The 27,825-nt window shown below is 37.8% G+C and overlaps 1 protein-coding gene across 9 annotated transcripts in view; it reads right to left on the reverse strand.

Moving 5' to 3' along the window:
- The window catches only part of DNM3 (dynamin 3), a 634,013-nt gene that overhangs the window by 174,625 nt on the left and 431,563 nt on the right, over positions 1–27,825 (reverse strand). For all 9 annotated transcript variants that reach the window (XM_051857117.2, XM_008264064.4, XM_051857115.2 and 6 more), the window contains one exon: positions 16,938–17,047. In XM_051857117.2, coding sequence (XP_051713077.1) covers positions 16,938–17,047 — 110 coding nt within the window. The remainder of the gene's footprint in view (positions 1–16,937; positions 17,048–27,825) is intronic.

Here is a 27,825-nt window from a genome sequence, read left to right on the forward strand (position 1 = left end):
TTCGGTTGTGTGAGGGCAGCCTGTTGAAATCCCTGCTTAGTATATACTAAGTTGATCTTCAGTATATGAAGGTAATTGAAAATGAAACGTGATGAAGGGTGGGATGGGAGAGGGAGTGGGTGAGGGGAGGGCCACGGGAGGGAGGGGGGTTGGGGGGGAAGCCACAACAATACAAAAGTTGCATTTTATATTCTACTAAAAACTATTGGTTGAACTCTGTATTTAATACACAATTACTCTTAGGTGTTTAATTAATGCTATAACTAGTACTCAAATAGTATTTTACACTTTGTGTTTCTGTGTGGGACCAAAATGTGGAAATCTTTACTTAATATACGCTAAATTTATGTTCTGTATATAAATGTAATTGAAAATTAATCTTGATGTGAAGGGGAAGGGGAGAGAGAGAGTGGGAAAGGGGAGCGTTGTGGGTGGGAGGGAAGTTACAGGGGGGAGGAAGCTATTGTAATCCATAAGCTGTACTTTGGAAATTTATGCTCATTAAATAAAAAAAAAGAAATTAATACAAAGAGCTGTAAGCCAACAAACTAAAAAATCTATCAGAAATGGAAAAATTCCTGGAGACATTCAACCTATCTTAACTGAGCCATGAAGGCATAGCAAACCTAAACAGACCCAAAATCAAGACGGAAAATGATCAGTAATAAAGGCCTTCCCAACAAAGAAAAAGCCAGGACTGGATGGCTTCACTGCTGAATTCTATCAGACATTAAAGAAGAACTAACTCCAGTTCTTCTCAAGTTATTCAGAACAACTGAAAGGGAGGGAACCCTCCCAAATTCTTTCTATGAAGCCAGCATCACTTTAGTTCCAAAACCTGAAAAAGAGGCAACAGAGAAAGAGAATTACAGAGCAATTCCCCTGATGAACACAGATGCAAAAATCTTCAACAAAATTCTAGCCAATCAAATCCAACAACACATCAGAAAGATCAATCACCCATACCAAGTGGGATTTATCCCTGCTATGCAGGGATGATACAATATTCACAAATCAGTCAATGTGATACATCACATTAACAAGCTGAAGAACAAAAAAACATCTGATTATTTCAATAGATGCAGAGAAAGCATTTAACAAAATATAATACCCTTTCATGATGAAAACTCTAAGCAAATGGGTTTAGAAGGAACATCCCTCAACACAATCAAGACAACTTATGATAAACCCCAGGCCAGCATCATTTGAATGGGGAAAAATTGGAAGCATTCCCATTGAGATCTGGAACCAGACAAAGATGCCAACTCTCACCATTGCTATTCAGGATAGTCCTGGAAGTTTTTGCCAAAGCCACTAGGCAAGAAAAAGAAATCAAAGGGATACAAATTGGGAAGGAGGGAGTCAAACTACTGTATTTGCAGAAGACATGATTCTATATATAGGGTATCCAAAAGATTCCACTGAGACTATTGGAACTCATAAAAGAGTTTGGTAAAGTAGTAAGATATAAAGTCAATACACAAAAATCAACAGACTTTGTATACATAGACAATGCCAAGGCTGACACTGAGCTTCTAAGATTAATCCCATTCAAAATAGCTACAAAAATATCAAATACCTCAGAATAAATTTAACCAAGGATGCCAAAGATCTCTACGATGAGAATTAAAAACATTAAAGAGGCCGGCGCCGTGGCTCACTAGGCTAATCCTCCACCTGAGGCACTGGCACCCCGGGTTCTAGTCCCAGTCGGGGTGCTGGATTCTGTCCCTGTTGCTCCTCTTCCAGTCCAGCTCTCTGCTGTGGCCCGGGAAGGCAGTGGAGGATGGCCCAAGCGCTTGGGCCCTGCACCTGCACAGGAGACCAGGAGGAGGCACCTGGCTCCTGGCTTCAGATCGGTGCAGCACGCCTGCCATGGCGGCCATTTGAGGGGTGAACCAATGGAGGGAAGACCTTTCTCTCTGTCTCTCTCTCACTGTCTATAACTCTCTCTCTGTCCCTCTCTCTCACTGTCTAACTCTGCCTGGCCAAAAAAAAAAAAAAAAAAAAAAATTAAAGATACAAAAAAATTGGAAAACTCTTCATTTATGGATTGAAAGTCAGTATCATCAAAATGTCCATTCTTCCAAAAGCAATTTACAGATTCAATGTGATACCAATCAAAACACCAAAGACAATCTTCTAAGATCTAGAAAAAATGATGCTGAAATTCATTTGGAGGTACAGGAGACCTTGAATAGCTAAAGCAATCTTATACAACAACAACAAAGCTGGAGGCATCACAGTACCAGATTTCAAGACATACTACAAATCATTTATAATCAAAGCTGCCTGGTGTTGATACATAAACAGATGGATAGACCAATGGAACAGAATAGAAATTCCAGAAATCAATTCAAACATCTACATCCAACTTATATTTGACCAAGGAGCTAAAACCAATTCCTGGAACAAGGACAGTCTCTTCAACAAATGGTGCTGGGAAAACTGGATTTCCACATGCAGAAGTATGAAGCAAGACCCCTACCTTACACCTTACACAAAAATCCAATCAACCTGGATTAAAGCTCTAAATTTATGACTCAACAGCATCAAATTATTAGAGAACATTGTGGAAACTCTGCAAGACATTGGCACAGACAAAGATTTCTTGGAAAAGACCCCAGAGGCACAGGCAGTCAAAGCCAAAATTAACAAATGGGATTACATCAAATTGAGAAGTTTCTGTATGGCAAAAGAAACTATCAGAAAAGTGAAGAGGTAACTGACAGATTGGGAGAAATTATTTGCAAGCTATGCAACTGATAAAGGATTAATAACCAGAATATACAAAGAGATCAAGAAATTCCAAAACAACAAAACAAACAACCCAGTTAAGAGATGGACAAAGGAATTAAACGGACATCTTTCTTTTTTTTTTTTTTTAAAGATTTATTTATTTATTTGTAAGTCAGAGTTACACAGAAAGAGGAGAAGTAGAGAGAGAGAGAAGTCTTCCATCCGATGGTTCACTCCCCAGTTGGCCGCAATGGCTGGAGCTGCGCCCATCTGAAGCCAGGATCCAGGAGCTTCTTCTGGATCTCCCACGCGGGTGCAGAGGCCCAAGGATTTGGGCCATCTTCTTACTGCTTTCCCAGGACATAGCAGAGAGCTGGATCAGAAGTGGAGCAGCCAGGACTCGAACTGGCTCCCATATGGGATGCCAGCGCTTTAGGCCAGGGCGTTAACCCACTGCGCCATAGTGCCGGCCCCCAAACGGACATCTTTCAAAAGAGGAAATCCAAATGGCCAAGGGACACATGAAAAAATGTTCAGGATCGTTAGCTGTCAGGGAGATGCAATTCAATACCACCATGAGGTTTCACCTCACCCCAGTTAGAATGGCTTTAATAGTGAAACACAAACAATAAATGCTGGCAAGGATGTGGGGGAAAAGGTACCCTAATCCACTGTTGGTGGGAATGTAAACTGGTAAAGCCACTATGGAAGACAGTATGGAGATGGATCAAAAATCTGAATATAGACCTATCATATGATCTAGCTATCTCACTCCTGGTTATTTATTCAAGGTCACTGAAATCAGTAAACAGTAAACAAAAGAGTTAAATGCACCTCCATGTTTATTGCAGTTCAATTCACAAGCCAAGACAAGGAATCAACCTAAATGCCTGCGAACTGTCAACTGAAGACTGGATAAAGATATTATGGGATATTTACACTATAGAATACTACACAGTGATAAAAAATGAGATCCTGTTTTTTGCACCAAAATGAATGAATCTGGAAAATCATACTTAGTGAAATAAGCCAGTCCCAAAGGGGCAAATATCATTATGTTCTCCCTGATGTATGAGAACTAATAGAGCACATAAAATGAAATCTGTAGAAGTATAATTTAACACTTCAAGAAGAAATGACTTGAGCTGCCTTTGTCTTGACTGTGGAGGAACAGTTTCATTTTTAAATTTTTTTTTCTTTTTTTCTTCATACTATTTGTTGAACTCTTTACTTAAAATAGATTTAATCATATGTGTATAAGGTCAATTTAAAATAGACCTCAGCAAATAATAAGAATGGGAATAAGAGAGGGAGGTGGAAGTTTGTAACTGTAAAGCTGTATAGTTCCGTGTACATTCCTATGGACTTACTTTAAAGGTATAGTAAAAAACTTGCCATGGGACCCCAAATTCCATTAAGCTGGGTGGTAAAAATGCCACCTTAATTGTTAAAGTGATCATATTAGTTGTTAATATGTTAGTTGTATCAAGTGTCTGTTCATAATACTAGATAGAATTAAATAGGAGAGAATGTTCCAACATGAGAAGCAGTCCACACAGCAGACTCATAGAATGACAATTGCTTTAAGTAAAACTCTGACCTCAGAATCAACCCTTAAGTCTTCCTGGCCTGGCTGAAAAGCCCATGAGAGCATTTCAGGCATGAAAAGCCAAGACACTGTGGCAAATGTCCTACATGAAGGATCTCAGTGAGTGAAACGGAGGAAAGAAGTGGCCATCAAAGAATGGGCTTTTATCTAAATGGAGGAGAGAACTTCCACTTTACTTATGGTGTTATCCAAATACTGATGTGGACTCAGAAGACTTCCATAGCCTTGACAGCTCATGTCAAGAGCCTCGAGTGGTCACTGACATCATACATAAGAGGGTTAATTTTTAAATTAACAACAGGAGTCATTGTACACTAACTCCCCATGTAGGATCTCTGTCCTCAAAAAGTTGTATTATGAGTATTAACTGTAAAACCATTTCTCAAACAGTTTGTGTGTGTGTACACATCGTTGAAATCTTTACTTAGTATAGAGTTGGTCTTCTGCATATAAAGTTAATTGAAAATGAATCTTAAAAAAAAAGGAAAATGAATCTTAATGGATAATGGGACTGGCAAGGTGAGATGGAGGAAGAAGAGGTGTGGGAGTGTGGGTATGGTGGGAAGAATAACTATATTTCTAAACTTGTACTTGTGAAATTTGTATTCCTTAAAACATAAATTTAAAAAAAGAAAGTTAATAAAGAGAAATGAACAAAAATATGGTTAATTGAAAATGAATCTTAATGGAGAATGGCTCTGGGAATGAGAGAGGGAAGAGGAGGTAGAGTGGGAGTAGTGGTGGGAGGGTGGGTATGGTGGGAAGTATCTCTATTTTCCTAAAGTTGTAATTATAAAATTTGTATTTATTAAATAAAAGGTTTCTAAAAGATAAAAATAATAAAATATTTCTTTACCACATCTGAAAAATAAAGGATTTTAAATCTATCAGTTCCCACATACCTGATGACAAGAGACCACAGAGTAACCATCTTGAACTTTGTAGTGGAAAACTGAAATAGCAACTGAATGAGCTCTTAGGAATAATGCTGTGACTTGAGTTCCAACCTCCACAGTATGTTTTCAGGAAGTATAAACTCTGGTCAGTTCCATGCAAGGCTTTATAAATGAGATTCAAAACATTCCATGGAAATTTGCAAGATGTGATGGTAAACTGAATTATTGATACAAGCAGTTAAATCTCTTTATTGCTGCTCTTTCAGGAGGAATTCCAAATAAGGCCATAGGTGGAATTCTTGTTCCATAGTTAATATCTAAACAGTGAAGTCAGAAACAGCTCTGGGTTGTGAAACAGCACACCTGGGTTCTAGATCAGGCTCTTTCATGAACTGCTTTTGTAACATGGGTAAGGCATTCAATTGTTGTAGGCAGTTCCTTAACCTGCCAGGCAAGGAGAATCTACACAATTATCTGATCCAAGATCCCAGGGACTTCAAACCACTTACACTGATGCCAACTCTGCTCTTCAAACAGGAACTCTTAGCCTCAGGCCAATATACCTCACATGGGTCTGCTGAACCGATAAATAAATCTGTCCAAGTCACTGATGTGGAAGGCAAGGATGAAAAATATAAGGCAATGGAAGCCTTTAGAAAAACACTCCTAAATTAACCTAGGATAACTTCATTTAAAGGTATGGAAAAAGAACACTTCTGTTCTTATAAAATCTTGTTTCAGAAGAAAGAAAAAAATAGGAATATACTCTCAGAATCAGAATCAATTTAACTGGCAAAATAATATGATTAACATGATTATGCTAAGTCTATGGGCTTTTGATAAATGCATAGTTTCTCCTCTACTCAGAGCATTAAAATATATCAAGTTATATGGCCATGTCTGGTTAAGAAACCCTATATTTGTTGCTAGGGCTCACCTTCCCTTTAAAAGTAGCTTCTTCTCATCCAAAAGAAGTTGACAACAGATGAAACAACATTTGCTGCTATTTGCTTTGACTAATACTATCCTCTCCTTATTAGAGTTCTTACTATTTTCTCTATATTAATTGATGTTAGGACCCATTGAGGTCATACGAGGCTAACTCTGATGCTGTGGCAAAATTCTGTGCTTTCTGGTACTCCAGCATTTAGGTACTAGAATGGAATACACTATCAATTACTCTGTTTAAATATTACCACATGCACTATAATTCATTTGTTTCTTGTACAATAATCTCCCAACTAGACTTTTACTTTTCATTTTCAAAAACTTCTTTTAGGGGCTGGCACTGAGGCACAGTGGGTTTAGCCATTGCCTGCAATACCAGTATCCCATATGAGTGCTGTTTCAAGTCTCACTACTCTACTTCCAATCTAGCTCCATGCTAATGTGGCTGGGAAAGCAGCAGATGATGGCCTTAGCGGGAGTTCCTGGTTCAGCCCTGACTGTTGTGGCCATTTGGGGGAGCAAAGCAACAGATAGGAGATCTTTCTCTTTCTCTCCCTCTCTCTCTGTAACTCTTTCAAATAAATAAATATAGATTCTGAAAAACTTCTCTTGATTTATTAATTTTTCTGCTTTAATATCAGTGAAAAATCCACATTTATATGGTATTCACTAGGGATTACAGCACAAATGTTATCAAAACAAGGTCATATCTTATATTTCACTTAGAATACCAACACTGTCAGGCCAGGCTGATAACAAAGAAATGTTTAATAGGCACTTTGGAGTGGATAATAGAATAAATGTGTCTTAAAAGAATAAATGAGAGAATGGAAGAATGATTACCATTTCTCTCTAACTGGTATGTAGAATATTCAAATCTGTACACACAGTGAACCCCTGATCAGCCATCCAGGCTCAAGGTTATAGCAATCCTCACCCATGGCCAAAGTCTGGAAATAATTTTGTGGTAATCAAAGGTAGTTCATTTCAACCAAAATAGTAGAATGAAAAATTTAAAAACTTTTTTCCTCCTAGGCATCTAGAATTGAATAAAAATATCATCTTAAGTTTCCAAGCTCCCTCTAAAATGAAAGAATTTTTAAAAGAATTAAGAAGAAAAATGTCTTTTGTCACTTTTGCCACTGGACAGCATCAGTTTTGGTAACTAATAGGTTTGCATTTCCATGTCCATAAAAGGACAGGAAATAGTATCTTGAGATTTATGTGAGAACCAGAAATTTCCAAAGGTCACATACTGAGGAAAAGGATGAACTGAAAAAAATCTGTCTTGGAGCAAATACAAATGACAGGTAAGTTTATCCAAGACTGGTCAAAGACAAAGAGGGTATCAATGAAATGGAAGACAGTACTAAAAAAATACATAGAGACATACATATAAAAGGATTAGATAAATGGAAAATAGAATGATTGTCTAGTTTACCTCTAATAGGAATTTTAGAGGAAAACAAGAAAGAACATAAAACAGACAAAAGTCAGAGATAATGGCATATATTTTTTTCAGAATTTATGCAAATCCCAAGTCCTGTGATTTTTTTTGTCTGTTCTACTTAATATGACTGGTTTAATTCTGTAATTAATACACAGTTATTCTTAAGTGTTGAAAATTAACTGAAATGTGATCCCTGTTAAACATAAGAGTGGGAATAAGAGAGGGAAGAGATGTATAATTTGGGACATGCTCAAGCTGACTTGCCCCAAATGGTAGAGTTAGAAACATACCAGGGGATCCCAATTCAATCCCATCAAGGTGGCATGCACCAATGCCATCTCACTAGTCCAAGTGATCAATTTCAGTTCACAATTGATCATAATGAAAGGACTAAGAGTCAAAGGGATCACATAAACAAGTCTAGTACCTGCTAATACTAACCGATAGAATAAATAAAGGGGAGAGTGATCCAACATGGGAAGTGAGATACTCAGCAGACTCATAGAATGGCAGATGTCCTAAACAGCACTCTGGCCTCAGAATCAGCCCTAAAGGCGTTCGGATCTGGCTGAAAAGCCCATGAGAGTATTTCAGGCATGGAAAGCCAAGACACTCTGGCAAAAAAAAAAAAAAAAAAAAAAAAAAAAGGCTTCCATAGCCTTGGAAACTCATGACTGGAGCATAGGGAGATTACTGATGCCATAGACAGGAGTGTCAATTTGTAAAGTCAACAACAGGAGTCACTGTGCACTTACTCCTCATGTAGGATCTCTGTCCTTAATGTGCTGTACATTGAGATTTAATGCTATAACGAGTACTCAAACAGTATATTTCACTTTGTGTTTCTATGGGGGTGCAAACTGTTGAAATCTTTACTTAATGTATACTAAACTTATCTTCTGTAAAAAAAAAAAAAAAAGAAAAAAGAAAATATCAATTCCCAACTTGACTCTCACTGGGATTAAACATGACAATAGGTCTGATCTGATTTCATCATCATTTAAAAAATCATCTATTATTTTTCACTTTATGTTTCTGTGTGGGAGCAAACTGTTGGAATCTTTACTTAATGTATACTAAGCTGATCTTCTGTATATTAAGAGAATCGAAAATGAATCTTGATGTGAATGGAAGGGGAGAGGGAGTGGGAAAGGGGAGGGTTGCAGGTGGGAGGGACGGTATGTGGGGGAAGCCATTGTAATCCATAAGTCGTACTTTGGAAATTTATATTCATTAAATAAAAGTTAAAAAAAAAAGAAGCACAATGACTACAAAAGACTCAAGACAATAAAGATCTTTAAAATAGGCCAATGAGCAAATATATATTACTTATATAAAGGAGAAACATCTAGACTGCCCTCACAAAATTAGAGTTGAAGTGAGAAAATAGGGTAACAATAACCTCAACACGCTATGACAAAATAACTAACAATCTACAATTCAAGATTCAACCAGAGTACTGCTCAAAAGTGAGGGCAAAAAGACGTTTTTTAGGAATATAAACACCTGAGAGTTGCAACCAATTAGCAATGAGTGAAAGGATCTCTAAAGGGTTTGTTTTGCTATGAAGGAAAATGAAACAAATTTAAATACTGGGATGCAAGAAGAAAGGGAACCGAGAAATTGACAGTCATGTCAGTAAATCTAAACAATCATTGTCTATTTGAAACAATGCTAATATTGACTGAAGCACTAAAAATTTAAGGTGGAATTTAAATATTTCTAACAATAATATGGAAATCAGGAGAGGATTACTGGAGTTGGCACGATTACAGGTGATTTTGGAAAGACAGTAGGAATATTAACTTCCAGCTTCAAATCAAATCATAGTGCCAAATTTTGAAAGAATATTGAAAAAAATAGAGTATGTAGTTTCCAAACCAGGGAAAAGAATAAATTAAATAATGAAAAGAAAGACAGGAGCAGTGGGGCAGTTAAGGTGTGGATGCTTGAACAAATATAGAAAAGGCAGCTTAAAGAGAAAAAACAAAATACCATACTCAAATTAAATTCAAATATCAGTAATAATAAAAAATATAAATAGGTTAAACTCACTAATTAAAAGAAAAAGATCTCAAATTAGACTAAAAACAAAATCAAACCCATCTGTGTGTTATTATAAGATAAGCAATAAATATAAAGAAAGACTGATGACAAAAGGAAGTAAAAGGTTATACTGAGAAAATATTAATCAACAGAAAAGTAGTATAACTACATCAACATCAGAAAAAATAAATTTTAACACAAAGAACATCATTAGATATAGCAGGTCATAAGATTACCTTTTTAAAAATTCACTAGACAGATACTACAATTCTAAGTTTGTATGACTAATAATATAAATTAAGCTCAAAATGCACAAATAAAATTTAAAATTGAATTTAAAAGCAAATTCATTAAATAAAATCTAAAGTAATTTAAAATTTACAGCACTAAATCACATTCTTTAACGACAATAGACTGATAGACTTACTAGAATATTCAAGTTCATAATCATAAGGTGAAAATTTCAATACTCCTCTGACAAAGTAAGATTATTTATGATTTTCTTTATCTGTCTCCCTGACAGTGCTCCTTTCTAGAATATAGCCTAAAATGTTCAATCATCTGTGCCTATTGTATTTACAAATTTATTGTAAGCACAGGACAGTCCATGGCACATAACAGCTGCCCAATATATATTAGTTGAATATTTGAATTACTCAAGGTGAGAAAACCATAGTGACTATAGAGATTATATAACACAATTAACAAGTATTATCTTATTAACTCCCATAGAATCTGTACTCCCAAATAGTAAATGCACTTTCTTTTCTCATACACATGGATTATTGATGTAAATTTACCAAACACTAGATTACATTCTTCAACCACAAAATAAATGAGTTAGAAATAATACCATAAAATTTCATCCAGTATAAAATATAAAGTACACATAAATAAACAAAAAGCATAACTAAGATTAGGAAACAGAACTGAATGTAATAAATTCGAACTGTAAAATAAATGGAAAGGCAGAGTTAACATGAGAGAGAGAGAGAGAGAGAGAGAGAATCTTCCATCTACTGTTTTACTTCCCAAATGACCTCAACAGCCAGGGTGGGCCAGGCTGAAACCAAGAGCCAAGAATTCCATTTAGGTCTCTCATGTGGGTGCAGTGGCCCAAGGATTCAGACCATCTTTTGCTGTTTCCCTAGGCACATTAGCAGGCAGTTAGATCCAAAGCAGAGCAGCTGGGGCTCAACCCTACTCTGATATCGAGCATCACAGGCATTGGCTTAACTCGCTGCACCACAATGCTGGCCCCAAAGGGCAGCTATTTTGCCTGGTGGCTGAATCCTACATCCAAGGACCTGGTTTGATGTCAAGCTTTAATTCTGATTCCAGCTTTGTGCTACTACAAATCCTTGTGGGTGGCAGTGATGGTTAAAGTAACTGGTTGTCTCTGTCACCTATGTGAAAGTCATGCTCCTGACTTTGGCACTCTCTTGCTGTTGTAGGCATCTAAGGGTTGGACTAGCCAATGGATCACTCTTTCTCTCTCTTTCCTCCCTCTCTATCTCTCTCTCATCCTCTGTGTCTTTCTGTACATCAAAAAAATTTTAATAAGAAGTTAGAGGGCAAAGGACCAACAAGATAAACATGTGGAAATAATGAAAAAGACAATAGAATGTATTGAAATAGAAAAACATACACACTAGACACTCAAAAAGCCAATATAATCCTGGAAGTTTTAGCCAGAGCCATTAGGCAATAAAAAGAAATAAAGGGATATAAATTGGAAAGGAGGAAGTCAAACTATCCCTAATTGCAGATGACATGATTCTATATACAGGAGAACCAAAAAAGTCCACTAAGAGACTATTGGAGCTCATAAAAAGTTTGGCAAAGTGGCAGGATACAAAATTAACACACAAAAATCTAATGCCAAGACAGAGAAAGAACTTCAAAGATCAACCCCATTCATAATAGCTACAAAAAAATTTAGCTGCCTTGGAATAACTTTAACCAAGAATGTCAAAGATCTTTATGATGGGGGGCCGGTGCTGTGGCATAGTGGGTTAATGCCCTGGCCTGAAGTGCCGGCATCCCATATGGGCACTGGTTTGAGACCTAGCTGCTCCACTTCCTGTCCAGCTCTCTGCTATGGCCTGGGAAAGCAGTAGAAGATGGCCCAAGTCCTTGGGCCCTTGCATCCACGTGGGAGACTGGGAAGAAGCTCCTGGCTCCTGGCTCCTGGCTCCTGGCTTCGGATTGGCACAGCTCCAGCCGTTGCGGCCGTCTGGGGAGTGAACCATTGGATGGAAGACCTCTCTCTCTCTCTCTCTCTCTCTCTCTGCCTCTCCTCTCTCTGTGTAACGCTGACTTTCAAATAAATAAATAAATATTTTTTTAAAAAAATATCTCTATGATGTAAATTACAAAACATTAAAGAAAGAGATAGAGGAAGACACAAAAAAATAGAAAAAATCTTCCATGTTTACAGATTAGAATTAACATAATCAACATGTTCATACTACTGAAAACAATTTACAGATTGAATGTGATACTAAAAAAATACCAACAACATTCTTCTCAGATCTAGAAAAATCAATGTTAAAATTCATATGGAAACACAAATGACCCTGAATTTCTAAAGCACCTTCATACAACAAAAACAAAGCTGGAGGCTTCACAATACCAGATTTTAAGACATACTAAAGGGCAGTTAAGGGAGAAAATATTTGCAAACTATGAAACTGATAAAGGATTAATATCCTGAATCTATGAAGAGCTCAAGAAACTCAACAACTACAAAACAAACAATCCAGTTAAGAAATGGACAAAGGACTTGAACAGGCATTTTTCAAAGAGGAAATCCAAATGTCCAACGGATATATGAAAAAAATGCTCAGGATCATTAACTAGCAGGGAAATGCAAATGAAAACCACCATGAAGTTTCACCTCACTCCTGTTAGAATGGCTCTCATACACAAATCAACAAACAATAAATGCTGGTAAGGATGAGGGGAAAAAGGTACCCTGGTCTCCTGTTGGTGGGAATGTAAACTGGTGCAGCCAATGTGGAAGACAGTATGGCGAAAATTCAGAAATCTGAATATAGTCCTACCATACGACCCACCATTCCACTCCTGGGAATTGACCCAAATGAAATTAAATCAGCATATGAAAGAGTGAGCCGTACCCTAATATTAATTGCAACTCAATTCACAATAGCTACAATATGGAATCAACCCAGATGTCTATCAACTGATGACTGCATAAAGAAATTACAGTATATGTACACTATGGAATATCACACAGTGGTAAAAGAGAGAGAGAGAGAGAGAGAGGAAGGAAGGAAGGAAGGAAGGAAGGAAGGAAGGAAGGAAGGAAGGAAGGAAGAAAAGAAATTGATCGATCCTGTCCTTTGCAACAAAATGGATACAACTGGAAACCATTATACTTAGTGAAATAAGCCCATTCTAAAAAGACAAATACCACGTTTTCTCTGATCTGTGGTAACTAGTAGTATCTAAAAGATAACGTTTAGGAGTGAAATTGACATTTTGAGATTCCACGATATTTTACATCTTTTGTCTCCACTATTGAAGAATAGTTTTTTTTTTTTTCCTTCACACTATTTGTTGAACTCTTTACTTAATGTAGGGTTAATCAGATGAGTATAAAGTTAACTGAAAATAGATCTTTGTAAAAATTAAGAATGATAATAGGAGAGGGACAAGGAAGAAGAGTGGGAGCACAAGTAGGTGGGAGGGTAGGGTGGAAGTATCACTATGTTCCTGAATCTGTATATAGTAAATACATGAAATTTGTATACATTAAATACAATTTAAAAAATTTCCTCCATCAAAAGTAAAAAGTTAAGGGGAAAAGAACAATAATATAAACATAAAGAAAATAAATAATGAAAAAAACAGCAGAATGTATTGAGACAGAAAAATTATACACACTAGATAATGAAAAAAAAACAAAAACTTATTTTTTGAAAATATAAAAGCCTCTGGAAACAGTGGTCATGGGGGAAAATGACAAATGTTAATATTAGAAATAAAAGGGTTTAATTTCAGATATAATAGATTTTTAAAAATAGAAATATTAAAAAATTTGATGCTAATATATCTTAAAGCAAATGGAATAGATAATTTTCTAAAAATACAATTTATCCAAACTGATTTATAGAAAAACCAGAAAACTGAACAAACCTATAATTATTATATATATTAAAATCACTAGGTAAAATTCTATTTACCAAAAATACCTTCCAGATCCAGATGATTTTAGTAATGACTTCCATAAAATAGTTAATTAACAGTTAATCCTTATTTTATAAGAGAATATTCCAAAGAATAATAATGACTTATTCACACCTCAATTTATGAAGCTAACACAAATTTGATATTATTTTTTCAAAGATTTATTTATTTAAAAGGCAGATTCAGAGAGAGAGAAAGAGAGAGAGAGAGAGAGAGAGAGATCTTCCATCTTCTGGTTCATTCCCCAAATTCCCACAACAACCAGAGTTAGGCCAGGTGGAAGCCAGCAGTTGGGAATTCCATTCAGGTCCCCCATGTGGCTGGCAGGAACCCAAGTACTTCGGCCATTATCCACTGTCTCTAAAGCATATTAGCTGAAAGATGGATGAGAAGTGCAGAGTAGCCCAAAGTTGAACTAGGCACTATGATATAGCATGAGGGCATCCTAAGAGGCAGCTTAACCTACTGAACCATAACATCCACCCAAACATCGATATTAAAACCAAGAAAGAGTACACAAAAGGATATTTATGGGTCAATATCACCTTAGAGCATAAACTCAAAAGTCTAAATAAAATGGAAACATAAGCCAGGAACACACCATAACTGAAAGTCTATCATGCCTGAACTAGATCTAATCCCAAGAAACCAAAGATGGTTTAAATTAATAGGTCTATCAGTATATTTCAGCACATGAACAGAATAAAGAAGAAACAGATTCCATACTCTTCTAGGTGCACATATTGATAAAATTCAATACCTATCCATGTTTTAAAATGAAAATAAAAACCTTGGTAACTAAGAACACAAGGACTCTTTTTCATCTGTTATTAGATCTCTCCCCAAAAGTAATTAGCTAAAATATTTTTAAAAATTCTTTTTTTAAAGATTTTTTATTTATTTATTTGACAGGTAGAGTTATACAGACAGTGAAAGAGAGAGACAGAGAGAAAGGTCTTCCATCCAATGGTTCACTCCCCAAATGGCTCCAACGGCTGGAGCTACACCGATCCCAAACCAGGAGCCAGGTGCTTCTTCCTGGTCTCTTATGCGGGTGCAGGGGCTCAAGCACCTGGGCCATCCTCCACTGCCTTCCTGGCCACAGCAGAGAGCTGGACTGGAAGAGGAGCAACCGGGACTAGAACCCAGCGCCAATATGGGATGCCAGCGCAGCAGGCGGAGGATTAACCTAGTGCGCCACGGCGCCAGCCCCTAAAAATTCTTATTGAAATCAGAAACAAGACAAGGATGCCTGCTTGTATTCAACATTGTACTGGAGGTCATAGACAGCACAAAAATAGTTGAAAGGAATCAAGATTTCAAAGGAAAAAAATCAATGACAAATGCAGCTATAGGGACCAGTGTGTGCTCACAGAAGTCTCTGAGAAGTAGTTGAAGAACTCAATGTCACTTTAGTCCTACAAGATTCTAGGCTATCTAGATTTTTTTAGAAGTTCAAAATTGTATTTTAGTGACTTTTGTTCTTTTGAAATCCACAGTTGTATTTTATCTAGAAAGACTATCATTGTCTTGTCTTTGTTTCATGAAGATTGTGTTAAGGGTGACTTCCTGTCTGGTAGTCATTTGTGCCACTCCATGTCTGAGCAAGAAGGCTAAGGATGCCTGAGACAGTTACCTTGGGATCTCTGGTTCTCCGTGCTCTGATAAAAGCATATAAACAGTACTTGGCTTGGCTTTGACATGTTGCAATCTCTACTGCTTTCTCTGGGGAACTTCTTCATTCTTTATCAGTTTCAATGTTTTCCTTTTCATAAGCTACACTCAAAAGATACTAAGTCTTTGAAAGATTCCACTTCAATATTTGATACAGGAATTGTATTTAATTTGATTCACCTTTGATTCTTGAAGAGGCTTGCCTTGTGGTTTTTCCAAGTATTTTTGTATTATGAGTCATTCTGAGCAACTGACTGGGAATGTGGGAACAAGTGTTCTTCCTTTGCTATTTTCATTTACTATGTGACTGACCCTGGGCCAGTCACTGAATCTAATCAAGAACTTCATTCTATGCTAAATAAAGATAAAAGTCTGCCTGAGAAAATAGGTTAAAATCAGACTCTGACACTTTGTGACTTATTCTCTTAACAACTTGCTCACACAAATTAGATTGTTCCCATAACATCTGCACTTGGAAGAAAATCTCCTTTATTGTCCTTGCCCAGTTGTAGCCAGTATACATCTCTATATCCCATCCTCTGTTCTCTCTCCATTGGCTTATTTAACTTGTATACTTAGTTTCAATGAGCAACCACAGCATTCCATGATGATCAGTCTAAAAATAAAGTTTTGATACTGTACATAAGCAAAGGAGAAAAAAAAAGAAAAACGCCCGCAGAAAATATGAGTGGAAGTAAAAGTGGATTTACACACAGTTCTAATTCCAGTTTCAGCTCTGCCATGATTAGTTGTGTGATGGTATGAAAGTCAGCTAAACCCTTCTGAGCCTATACTTCTACTAATCTATAAAACCATGCCACTCCATATTTTTAATCTCTTGGGCAATTGTTATAAAGATCAAAAACAATGAATGTGGATAGTGCTTTGAAATACTGTAAGGTGCTATATATTTTTCTTCACATTAACTGAATAATTTTATTCAGTGAATTTAGTCATGACATAGAGGCCTTAAGAAGACCTTGAGTTACATTCACTCATATTAGACAAGTACTGTTGAAATTACAGTTCAGTAATGTGTAAGTATGTGATCACTAAATCAGGAAAAGGAAGACGTTCAGGTTATAAAATCTAGCTTGAAGAAAGCATACAACATAATTTTGATGATTTATGAAAAAAAAACAGGAAATAAACTAATTCTTGAAGATCTCTCTCATTCTAAGTTTTAATATTTTGACAGGATAACCATGGTGAAAGTTAAAAATACAAAATAACTTAAAAAAACAACTGAAGGGGTGACAAATTTTAAAGGGTGACCAAAGGAAGCATTTGCAAATATGATCTCTAGGTCACATAGAAATTCAAGGAACAGCAATTGAAAATAGAAACTGCTTCATTTTCTTACCTTTGCTCTGTGTTAAAGAGTGCAAAGATGTGTTTGCTAGACATAAAGCTTTTTTCCACATCCCGGACTTTCAGGTTGTCCAAGGGAAGCATGTACTTCTTTTCTTTTTCCTAGAGAGAGAGAGGGAGAGAGGGAGATGGAGATAGAGAAATTGACTTTAATCAAAGACCTGGAAACATGCCAGAGGCAACATATCACTTGAGTTGGCTCACACTTGAATACACTATCCTGATAACATCAAACACTTTGATACCAGCTACCAAGGAGTAAGAGTTACAGAGATAGGTGGCTCCAGTCATTCTCAACACATGGGTAGGACAAACGGGGTGGTGGTGATGGTGGGGGTCAGATACAGGAAAGGCTGGGAGATGGAGAAAACACATGGCCCTCCTCATGTGGGTCCCCTTAGATGTTTTTAAATGTTAGTTTGATATTAAGAATTTAGACATCTGCTAATATTTAACAAAAATGTTCTGGTCCTAATTCAATGAGAAATGCCAGATGGATTTCATTTCATGTTTTATTTGCAGCCTAAGCAGTTTTGATAGCCAGTGTTGGCAGAGGAGTGGAAGCACAAGGACCCCAGTATGAAATACCCCCCATAAACCATGATAAAGCACAGAAATGCTTCCCTCTTCAGGGTCTAGAGTAAAATATAAGTCTAGAAACAGAATTATTCCACAAAATCATTGCTCTTTTTTTATTTAATAAATGTGAATTTACAAAGTACAACTTTTGTATTGTTGTGGCTCCCCCCACCAACCTCCCTCCCTCCCGTGGCCCTCCCCTCTCCCACTCCCTCTCCCATCCCACCCTTCATCGAGTTTCATTTTCAATTATCTTCTATACAGAAGATCAACTTAGTATACACTAAGCAAGGATTTCAACAGGCTGCCCTCACACAACCGCTCAAGGTATAGGGTATTGTTCGACTAGTAGTGTTGTCTTTATGTTTCATAGTAAAACACATTAAGAACAGAGATCCTACATGGGGAGTCTGTACCCAGTGACTCCCGTTGTTGATTTAACAGTTGGCACTCTTATTTATGATGTCAGCAATCACCTGAGGCTCTTGCCATGAGCTGTCTAGGCTATGGAAGCCCCTTGAGTTCACCAACTCTGAACTTGTTTAGTCAAGGCCATATCACAGTGGAGGCTCCTTCCTCCCTTCAGAGAAAGGCGCCTCCCTCCTTGATGGCCTGTTCCTTCTGCTGGGGTCTTGTTCACTAGGATCTTTCATTTAGGTTGTTTTTGCCACTGTGTCATGGCTTTCCATGCCTGTGAGACTCTCATGGGCCTTTTAGCCAGATCCGAATGCCCCAACGGTTGATTCTGAGGCCGGAGTGCTGTTTGGGGTGTTTGCCATTCTATGAGTCTGCTGTGTGTCCTGCTTCCCCCGCAGGATCATTCTCTCCCTTTGAATTCTATCCTTCATTATTTGCTTACACTGGTCTTTGCTCTTAGAAATGAATGGATATTAGCTAGAATGGATTCTTTTCTAAAAATTAACAATTCCTTAGGAAGAATGCGGGCATTGGAGAGGTGAGGTCTGCAAACAGAAACCAAGTGGCGTTAGTAAAATGTATTGGATGCCAAAGAATTATTGGAAACATTTACTTTTAGGGACTGACAGGGGCAATATTATCATATGTATAACTGCCTGAGAACCAGTGTAACAAGAGAAAGTCAAATAGCTTGGGAAGCCTAGTCAATACTTATTACCAGGGGCCTGTTAGCACAGCCTTGTTAAACAGTAGCCCTCTGTATGGTCCCAGGCTACCTCTGTGGTGCTAGTCTTGAGAAATAGCATGTCTAGATTGCAGAGGAGGAGAGCATGGAGACTTAGACTTGACTTTCAATAAGTGATTGTTAATGCCTGCAAAAAATACATGCCCCATACAGATATGCTTGACTTAAATGTTTTGGCACCAAAGCATAGAGAACACTACCTTGAGAATTTATGGCTAGGCCCAGCAGTATAAAGCAGAATTCTGTGCTTCCAAGCCAGTTTGTGGGCATCTTGGTGTATTGCAGAGCAAATCATGGCTTTGCCACTTCTTACTCCAAAATTAGTCAGGGAAAAGTTGGGCAGAACACACTGTAATAGTGAAAAGGTGGCCCTCAATTTGACCATAAAAGATAGGTCAGAGTAAGATAGATGATGGAAAAAAACTGAAGGAAGCTGATTGGAGACCAAAATGACTGTCTTGCAGATAAGGTCTCCAATGAAAAAACAAGGATGAAAACAAAAACATAAAAGAAACCCAACATGAAAAAGCAAAGTACTCTAAGAAGATTCTAATGTTTCTTGAATAAAACTTAATAATATACAAACAATCACAAAGATATTCTAAATAATAAAGTATATAATGTAAGTCAATAAAGTATTATAGTTGAATCCAACTTGTTTAAAATACTTGTCAAACTATTTTAGGACATAAGATTCTAGATTTAATGAAAATCTATCCAATACATAATCAAATGAAAATGTTTGAGACCCAGGGAACATTTTTTTATTGGATGTTTTTCAATGCCCTAAATTTAAGCAGCTGGATTTTTTTAATGCATCATTCTATTCAACCTTTTGAAATGATGGATTTGCCTTTTAGTGGGAAATCTGCATTTCATTGTAAAGATGGAACACAATGTCCTTGGCTTGTTTCCTATAGAAGTACACTCCCTTTTGTACTGCATTCTTTAGCATATAGTAAAGACTGAAATCCACCAAGTTTAACTCAGATATTAAATACTGGCAAGATACACACAAATGCAGACAAGGGAACACAAGAAATGCAGTATTCATTTCCAAAGCTCTAAATGTCATTTACCCAAGGTTTTTAAGGACACATTGCTAAGTTATTTCATAATCAAAGACTGACAAAGTAGGAAGAGAGAGTATTCAGACTGATTTAATTAAAGTTACAAGTCAAATAAAGAATTAAATGAGAGCAGCAACTCCGAACAATGAAATACTATATCATGAATATTAAAAAAAAAACTCTGGTGCTTTGGGGAAAGAATGATATTCAACTAAAAGAATATCTTTAATATGAAATAGCTAAAATAAACAAGAGGGGTAGAGAAAGGATTTACATAATTACAATTTCCAAAGTAGAGTGAGTCTTAATTAAGCACCAGCTTAATTAAGAAACTTACTAAATAATATTTGACAGTTCAATTAAATGTCTAGTAACATGTTGTCCAATATGGTAGCCACCAGCCTCAGGCAGCTACTGAGTATTTGAAATGTAGCTAGTTAATTGGGATTTGTGTAAACATAAAGTATACAACAGATATCAAAGACTTAGTGTGAAAAAAGAATGTAAGCTGTATCTAATAATACTTTTATATTGGTTAGATGCTAAATAATGTTTTGAATATATCAAGATAAATAAACCATAGTTAAACATAATTTCACTTATTTATTTTTATAATTTTGAAGGTGGCTGCTTAAAATTTCAAATGACTATGTAGCTCACATTAAATTTCTATTGGCAGCCTTGAACCCTACGTACTTATCACCTCTTTCCTTCCTCCCATCTGTTCAATTTCCTTTCTGACTTCCCTGTTTCTGCTCTCAGGTGTATCTATCATTCTCTCTCTCACCCAAGCCCCCAGCCTAAAACTTCACTGTCCTTTCTGATGTATTATTTTCCTTCATCTCCTCTCTTAAACTAAGATTACACTGCATTGAGTTTGAAGCATGTACCATAGTTCCCTTGTTTTACATTTCCATCACACTATCCCAGATCCCTGGAATCTCATAAAAATGTGGTCATACATGGTATCCTATATGGTCTGCTTACCTTCCAATTCCTCTATCATCACCAGGAAGGGAAATTTTTAAAAACCTGCTCTGTTGAACTCATTACGATCCTCCAAAACCTCCAATAGACTTCCATTGTTTATGAAAGAAAATCCACTAAAATCCTTAACGTGAAATTTTAAAACATTTAAAAAATTGGCCCAACTGTGATTTAATACCTCCTTTTCTCCTCCATTAGAAGTCTCTGTTCCGGAGCCAATGCTGTGGCATAGCGGGTAAACTGTCGCCAGCAGTGCCAGCATCCCATATGGGTGCTGGTTCCAGTCCCAGCTACTCCACTTCCAATCTAGCTCCCTGCTATGGCCTGGGAAAACAGTAGAAGATAGCCCAAGTCCTTGGGTCTCTGCAACCACGTGGGAGATCCAGAAGAAGCTCCTGGCTCCTGGCTTCGGATCTGTGCAGCTCTGGCCATCACAGCCAATTGAGGGGTGAACCAGCGGATGGAAGACCCCTCTCTCTCTCTGCCTTTCCTTCTCTCTCTGTGTAACTCTGACTTTCAAATAAATAAATAAATAAATCTTTAAAATAAAAGAAGAAATAGCTTTTCAATCACATACGTGTTTGCTGACAGTTTTTACCCAGCTTGAATTACCATTTTAACTCCTATCTCCCACAATAATGTTTAAGTCTTAGAGTCCAGCTCAAGTTCAACTTTCTGCACAAAAATTTTCCCAAGCCTTTCAACTCTCTGTCTCTCTGTCAGCTCTCTCTCTCCTTTCAATTCATATGATAGGTATGTTTGTCGTATTCATTTTGAACTATATTTTATAAGATATGTCCTCATTTTGGAACTATATTACATTCAAAAATTTCTGTGGAATTTGCTCACTTGGAACTCAGAATGTCTAATCAATTCTATGGTTCAAGTAGGTTACATCTGAGAAAAATATCCAATAGTAAAGGGTATTTTTTGTACTAAACAAGAAATAAAATCTTTTAAATCTTTTTATCTCAACTAGATGCTTTGGAAGAAACACTTCAGAAAGGAACTTGTGTGTATTTTCAGAAGCTTCAGAGACTGATATCAATGACTCAACACCATTCTTTTCTCCACATTTAAACATAGCACATTTTCACTAATATTATTTGTATGAGAGGGATTTGGGATAACAGAGATTCTTTGTTCATAGGGAGGGGGGGACACGAAAGAGCTAGTGTTTCTTCCCTGCAGTAACTTGGCAAGAGTTAGAAGAAACAGGAGAAATAGGATGAGGTGGAAGTAACTCAGCAATGAGTAATAAAAGGCAAAGAAATAAAGGGGAGGGAGGTGGGAACTGTGAGGTGGCCACAGAATGTGTTCATTGACCTTAAAGGGAAACAAGAGTCAATGAATGATAGGATGAGAGACAGAAGTGGGGCAGCAAGTGACCAAGGATATCCGCTACCTGGCAGAGCACCATCGAGATGACTTGGCTTGTTCAAAGGAGCTAGGGTGGTTTTGAGCAGATGACTGGGTTTGTGGAAAAATAGCATCTGCAAATGCAAAGGACTGGGAAGCCTTTCTCATGTGATTTCCATACAGGGGGTTTCACAACCAGGGGAATATTTGAATGGCCTCTGTCTCATGACACATTTATTCATTTTTATTTGTGTACACATTTTCTTACTAAAAAGGTAACACAATCCTCAAAGGTAAGAACATTAGTCCTTCTTCATTTCTACACATTACAATGCTTAGCTTAAAAAAATTTACACAGCATATGCTATTCATATTTTTGAATTGGTTTGAGAATGTGATCAAAGTCAGGCATTGATTATGACATGTGATAGTCCCATATATTTGAGCATCAAATAAAAATTCTATAGAGTGCTGTTTGAGTAGCAGTTTTACCATTAATTTGCATAGTACAACACATTAAGGACAGAGATCTTACATGGGCAGTAGATGCACAGTGACTCTAGTTGTTGATTTAACAATTGACACTTTTATTTATGACATTACTAATTACCTGAGGCTCTTTTTTTTTTTTTTTTTTTTTTTTTTTTTTTTTTTTTTTTTGACAGGCAGAGTGGACAGTGAGAGAGAGAGACAGAGAGAAAGGTCTTCCTTTTGCCGTTGGTTCACCCTCCAATGGCCGCCGCGGCTGGTGTGCTGTGGCTGGCGCACCGCGCTGATCCGATGGCAGGAGCCAGGTGCTTCTCCTGGTCTCCCATGGGGTGCAGGGCCCAAGCACCTGGGCCATCCTCCACTGCACTCCGTTGGTTCACCCTCCAATGGCCGCCGCGGCTGGTGTGCTGTGGCTGGCGCACCGCGCTGATCCGATGGCAGGAGCCAGGTGCTTCTCCTGGTCTCCCATGGGGTGCAGGGCCCAAGCACCTGGGCCATCCTCCACTGCACTCCCTGGCCATAGCAGAGAGCTGGCCTGGAAGAGGGGCGACCGGGACAGAATCCGGCGCCCCAACCGGGACTAGAACCCGGTGTGCCGGCGCCGCAAGGTGGAGGATTAGCCTATTGAGCCACGGCGCCGGCTTACCTGAGGCTCTTGTCATGAGCTGCCAAGGCTATGGAAGCCTCTTGAGTTCACCAACTCCAATCTTATTTAGACAAGGCCATAGTCAAAGTGGAAGTTCTCTCCTCCCTTCAGAGAAAGGTACCTCCTTCTTTGATAGCCCGTTCTTTCTGCTGGGATCTCACTCACAGAGATCTTTCATTTAGGTCATTTATACTTTGTGTATCTGTATGGGTGCAAACTACTGAAATCTTTACTTAATATATAATATATACTAAGTTGATCTTCTGTATATAAAGATAATTGAAAATGAATCTTGATGAAGAATGGGATGGGAGAGCGAAAGGGAGATGGGATGGTTGTGGGTAGGAGGGAGGTTATGGGGGGAAAAGCCACTATAATCCAAAACTTGTACTTTGGAAATTTATATGTATTAAATAAAAATTAAAATAAAGAGGCTCCTGGCTTCTGATCGGTGCAGCTCTGGCCTTTTCAGCCATCTGGGGAGTGAACCAATGGATGGAAGACCTCTCTCTCTGTCTCTACCTCTCTCTGTAATTCTTTCAAATAAGTAAAATAAATCTTTAAAAAAAATTCTACAGGAAAAAACTGTACAAGATGCTTAATGAGTTGATCACCAAATTTACATTTCCATCACACTATCCCAGATCCCTGGCATCTCATAAAAATGTGGTCATACATGGTATCCTATATGGTCTGCTTACCTTCCAATTCCTCTATCATCACCAGGAAGGGAAATTTTTAAAACCTGCTCTGTTGAACTCATTACAATCCAAATTTGATCACCAAATCTTTACAAAGCTTAGATTTATTGTCACATTAATTTCTTTTTAAAATATTTATTTATTTGAAAGTCATAGTTACACAGGGTGAGGAGATGCAGAGAGAAAGCAATAGGGGTCTTCCATCTGCTAATTCACTCCCCCAGCTGGCCTCAATGACCAGAGCTGCGCCAATCTGAAGCCAGGAGCCAGGAGCTTCCTCTGGGTCTCCCACATGGGTTCAGAGGCCCAAAGACTTGGGCCATCTTCCACTACTTTCCTAGGCCATAGCGGAGAGCTGGATTGGAAGTGGAGCAGCTGGGACACGAACTGGCATCCATATGGGATGCAGGCACTGCAGGTGGCGGCTTTACCCTCTACACCACAGTGCCAGCCCTTCACATTAATTTCTATCTCTGCCTTGGTTTTGTTTCTATTTTCTGGAAATGTCTTCTTTTCTGAAAGAAGGCACATACTTGCAGTCTTGAAATTTATGTCAAGTGCCACCAGCTCCACGAAGATCACTATGATTACAGCATACCACACACCTCTTTCCTCTACAACTTTTAAATTTTCCAAAATTTTTGTAATAGGCTATTTAGTATCCCAATTCTTACCCAAATGGTTCAGCTTGCCTCTTCAAGGTAGATTACAGGTTCCATGAGGGAAAGGAACATATCAAAATTCTTTTGTGTTTCTACCTAATCATTATTACACTGGTGTATACACAGTTGTTGCTTAACAAATATTTGATTGTTGGTGATGAATCACAAATAAAATTCTGGGGCTGGTGCTATGGCACAGCAGGTAAAGCCTCTTCCTGCAGTGTTGACATCCTATATGGGGGCCAGTTCGAGTCTCAGATGCTCTACTTCCAATCCAGCTCTCTGCTGTGGCCTGGGAAAGCAATAGAAGATGGCCCAAGTCCTTGGGCCCCAGCACCCACGTGTGAGACTTGGAAAAAGTTCTTGGCTCCTGGCTTCAGACTGGCCCAACTCTGGCCATGTGGCCATTTGGGGAGTGAACCAGACCTCTCTCTCCGTCTTTGCCTCTCTGTAATGCTGCCTTTCAAATAAATAAATAAATAAATCTTTTATAAATAAATAAAACAAAATTCCAATATGATAGGTCTACCCATTATATTAATGATAAATATTATCTATTCAGATATGATATAAAATTATTTTAATACTTCAAAGTTGATTCTACAATCACATAGTTTGTTACTAATCTAGATAAATATGCCTGATTTGCTTCATACAAACCTTACAACTTAAAATACCAATATATGATGATAATGCAACTTATATGTACTTTAAAATGAAACAAAAACAAAATCATGCAGACTCTGCTCTTATAAGACATAGACTGATGAAAAGTTTTAAAAATGGTATTGGGCCAGTGTTGTGACTCAGTGGGTTAAGTGGGTGCCAGCAACATGGGCATTCCATATGAGCGTGGGTTTGAGTCTCGGCTGCTCTATGCTGCCGAATCAAGCTCCCTGCTGATGTGCCTGGCAGAACAGCAGAAGATGACCCAGGTGCTCGGGCCCCTGCCACCCACAAGGAGACTTGGATGAAATTCCAGGTTGCTGGCTTTTGGCCTATCCCAACTCCGACTATTGTGGCCATTTGGGGAGTGAAACACAGAATGGAAAATCTCTGTCCGCCTCTTTCTCTTCCTTGCTCTCTCTCTGTAACTCTGCCTTTGAAATAAATCTTTTTTTTTTTTTTTTTGACAGGCAGAGTGGACAGTGAGAGAGAGAGACAGAGAGAAAGGTCTTCCTTTTGCCGTTGGTTCACCCTCCAATGGCTGCCACGGCTGGCGTGCTGCGGCCGGCGCACCACGCTGATCTGATGGCTGGAGCCAGGTACTTCTCCTGGTCTCCCATGTGGTGCAGGGCCCAAGGACTTGGGCCATCCTCCACTGCACTCCCTGGCCACAGCAGAGAGCTGGCCTGGAAGAGGGGCAACCGGGACAAAATCGGCGCCCCAACCGGGACTAGAACCCGGTGTGCTGGCACCGCGAGGTGTAGGATTAGCCTAGTGAGCCACGGCTCCGGCCAATCTTTTTTAAAAAATCTTTATTTTTATTACACTTTAATTTGCTAATATATACAGAACTTCCTCCCTCCCTTCTCCTTCCTTTCTTTCCTTTTTTTCTTTTAATTATTTGCAATAACGTATTTTCAACTTACTTTATAATCACAGGTTCAATGTTATTCTAAACAAAGAGCTCTATAAGTAAAAGGCAGTTATATCACTATTCTGCAGGGGTTAGAGACAATAATCAATTCATAAGATGCCAGTTTACCACTATATACATTATTTTTTCGGTATTCTATATACTAGCTACAACCAATCAGAGAAAACATGACATCTGTCTTTTTGGGAAACAAATATTTTAAAAATGGCAGTGTACAAGAGAGCTGAAGTTATAAGAATCATAATAGAGATCCTTATATGAAAAAAACAATGATGGCACCAAATATAATTTTGAAATATGCAATAATGGCACCAAATTTATTTTTAAAAGTTGGCATTTATTATATTTCTTCACTAGCTTGTGCTAACATTTTACAAAGTTATGGCAATATTTTTCAAACTAATAAATAATCAATTAGAAACAGGTTCCATGACAAGCTAATGGAGAACATTCTATGTTGCTAAGAATAGCTGTGCTCATTAGAACAGAGATTCGTACTTCTGACCACTCTTCTCACACTCGTATAATAATATCCCACATGTATTCTCTATGATTGCATTTGCCATAGTATATATTCCTACCTTGTTAAATGTCTTTTTTTTCTCCTACTGGGGAACAGATTATGCATTTGTCCTCACTCTGCTGTACTATCCCACTAGCAATGAATAGAACACACCTATGACACAGCTGCACCAATAATATCCATAGATGACAGTTGGGACCACAATGCCAGCCAAAGAGTGACTGGATGACTTTGCTACCAAGAACTTGTTCCAAAGACATGGCAGTAGCACACAGACTTGTCTGAGTTGAAGATGCCTCATCTAGGAGTTTAAACTGCTTTTGCGTAATGCTGAAACTCATGAGATACTACGGGGGTATTCAACTACTTTAATTTGCTTGTTTTGTTGTTGTTGCTCAAGAGATAATGATTTTTTTCAATATTTTTTCTAACAACATTTTCTTTTTTTCTCTGGAGCATTGTGGCTAGGATCTTTGCAAGCACAGAAACTGGAGGCATTACCATGGGTTTCTGCGTGTGGGTGAGAGCCAAGAAAAATGTGATGTCCCATATATTAACCCAGCCTTTCATGCTTTGAGTAAGTGACATGAGAGTTATGTAAGTACACATATTCATCACATTTGCCACACAGCTTCAGAGTAAATCAAACTTGTTAGCATGGTCACTACACCAGCCACAGGATCCTGCTCCCTAGGAAAGTAAATGACTTAACTTTCGGCCTAGAACAAGTTTAATTGTATCTTGTCTTTGTCTACCTTCTTTCTTCCACTAGAAATACTTATTTTCCACTTTGCTCCTCTTTGCCTCAAAATCCCTGCAAAATATGACCCTATCTAGCTCAGATGCAATTCACGTTTTTTTTTTTTTTTTCTAAAAGTGTCATAGTATCATCTTTTTGTCTTCTTTTCTTTCTCCACCCCAATTATAGGCTTATTTTCCAAATAAGTTGGATCTCTTAAGGAAAAAAAATACTCTTACACAAAGTTTAATATGGTAAATAGATTAAAAAGTGGTGGGGCTGGTGGGGCACAGTAAGTTAAGCTTGAGAAACCAGCAGGTTCGAGTCCTGGCTGCCTTGTTTCCAATCCAGGTTCCTGAGAAT

The sequence above is a fragment of the Oryctolagus cuniculus genome, chromosome 7, assembly GCF_964237555.1.
Source record: "Oryctolagus cuniculus chromosome 7, mOryCun1.1, whole genome shotgun sequence".
Lineage (NCBI taxonomy): Eukaryota > Metazoa > Chordata > Mammalia > Lagomorpha > Leporidae > Oryctolagus > Oryctolagus cuniculus.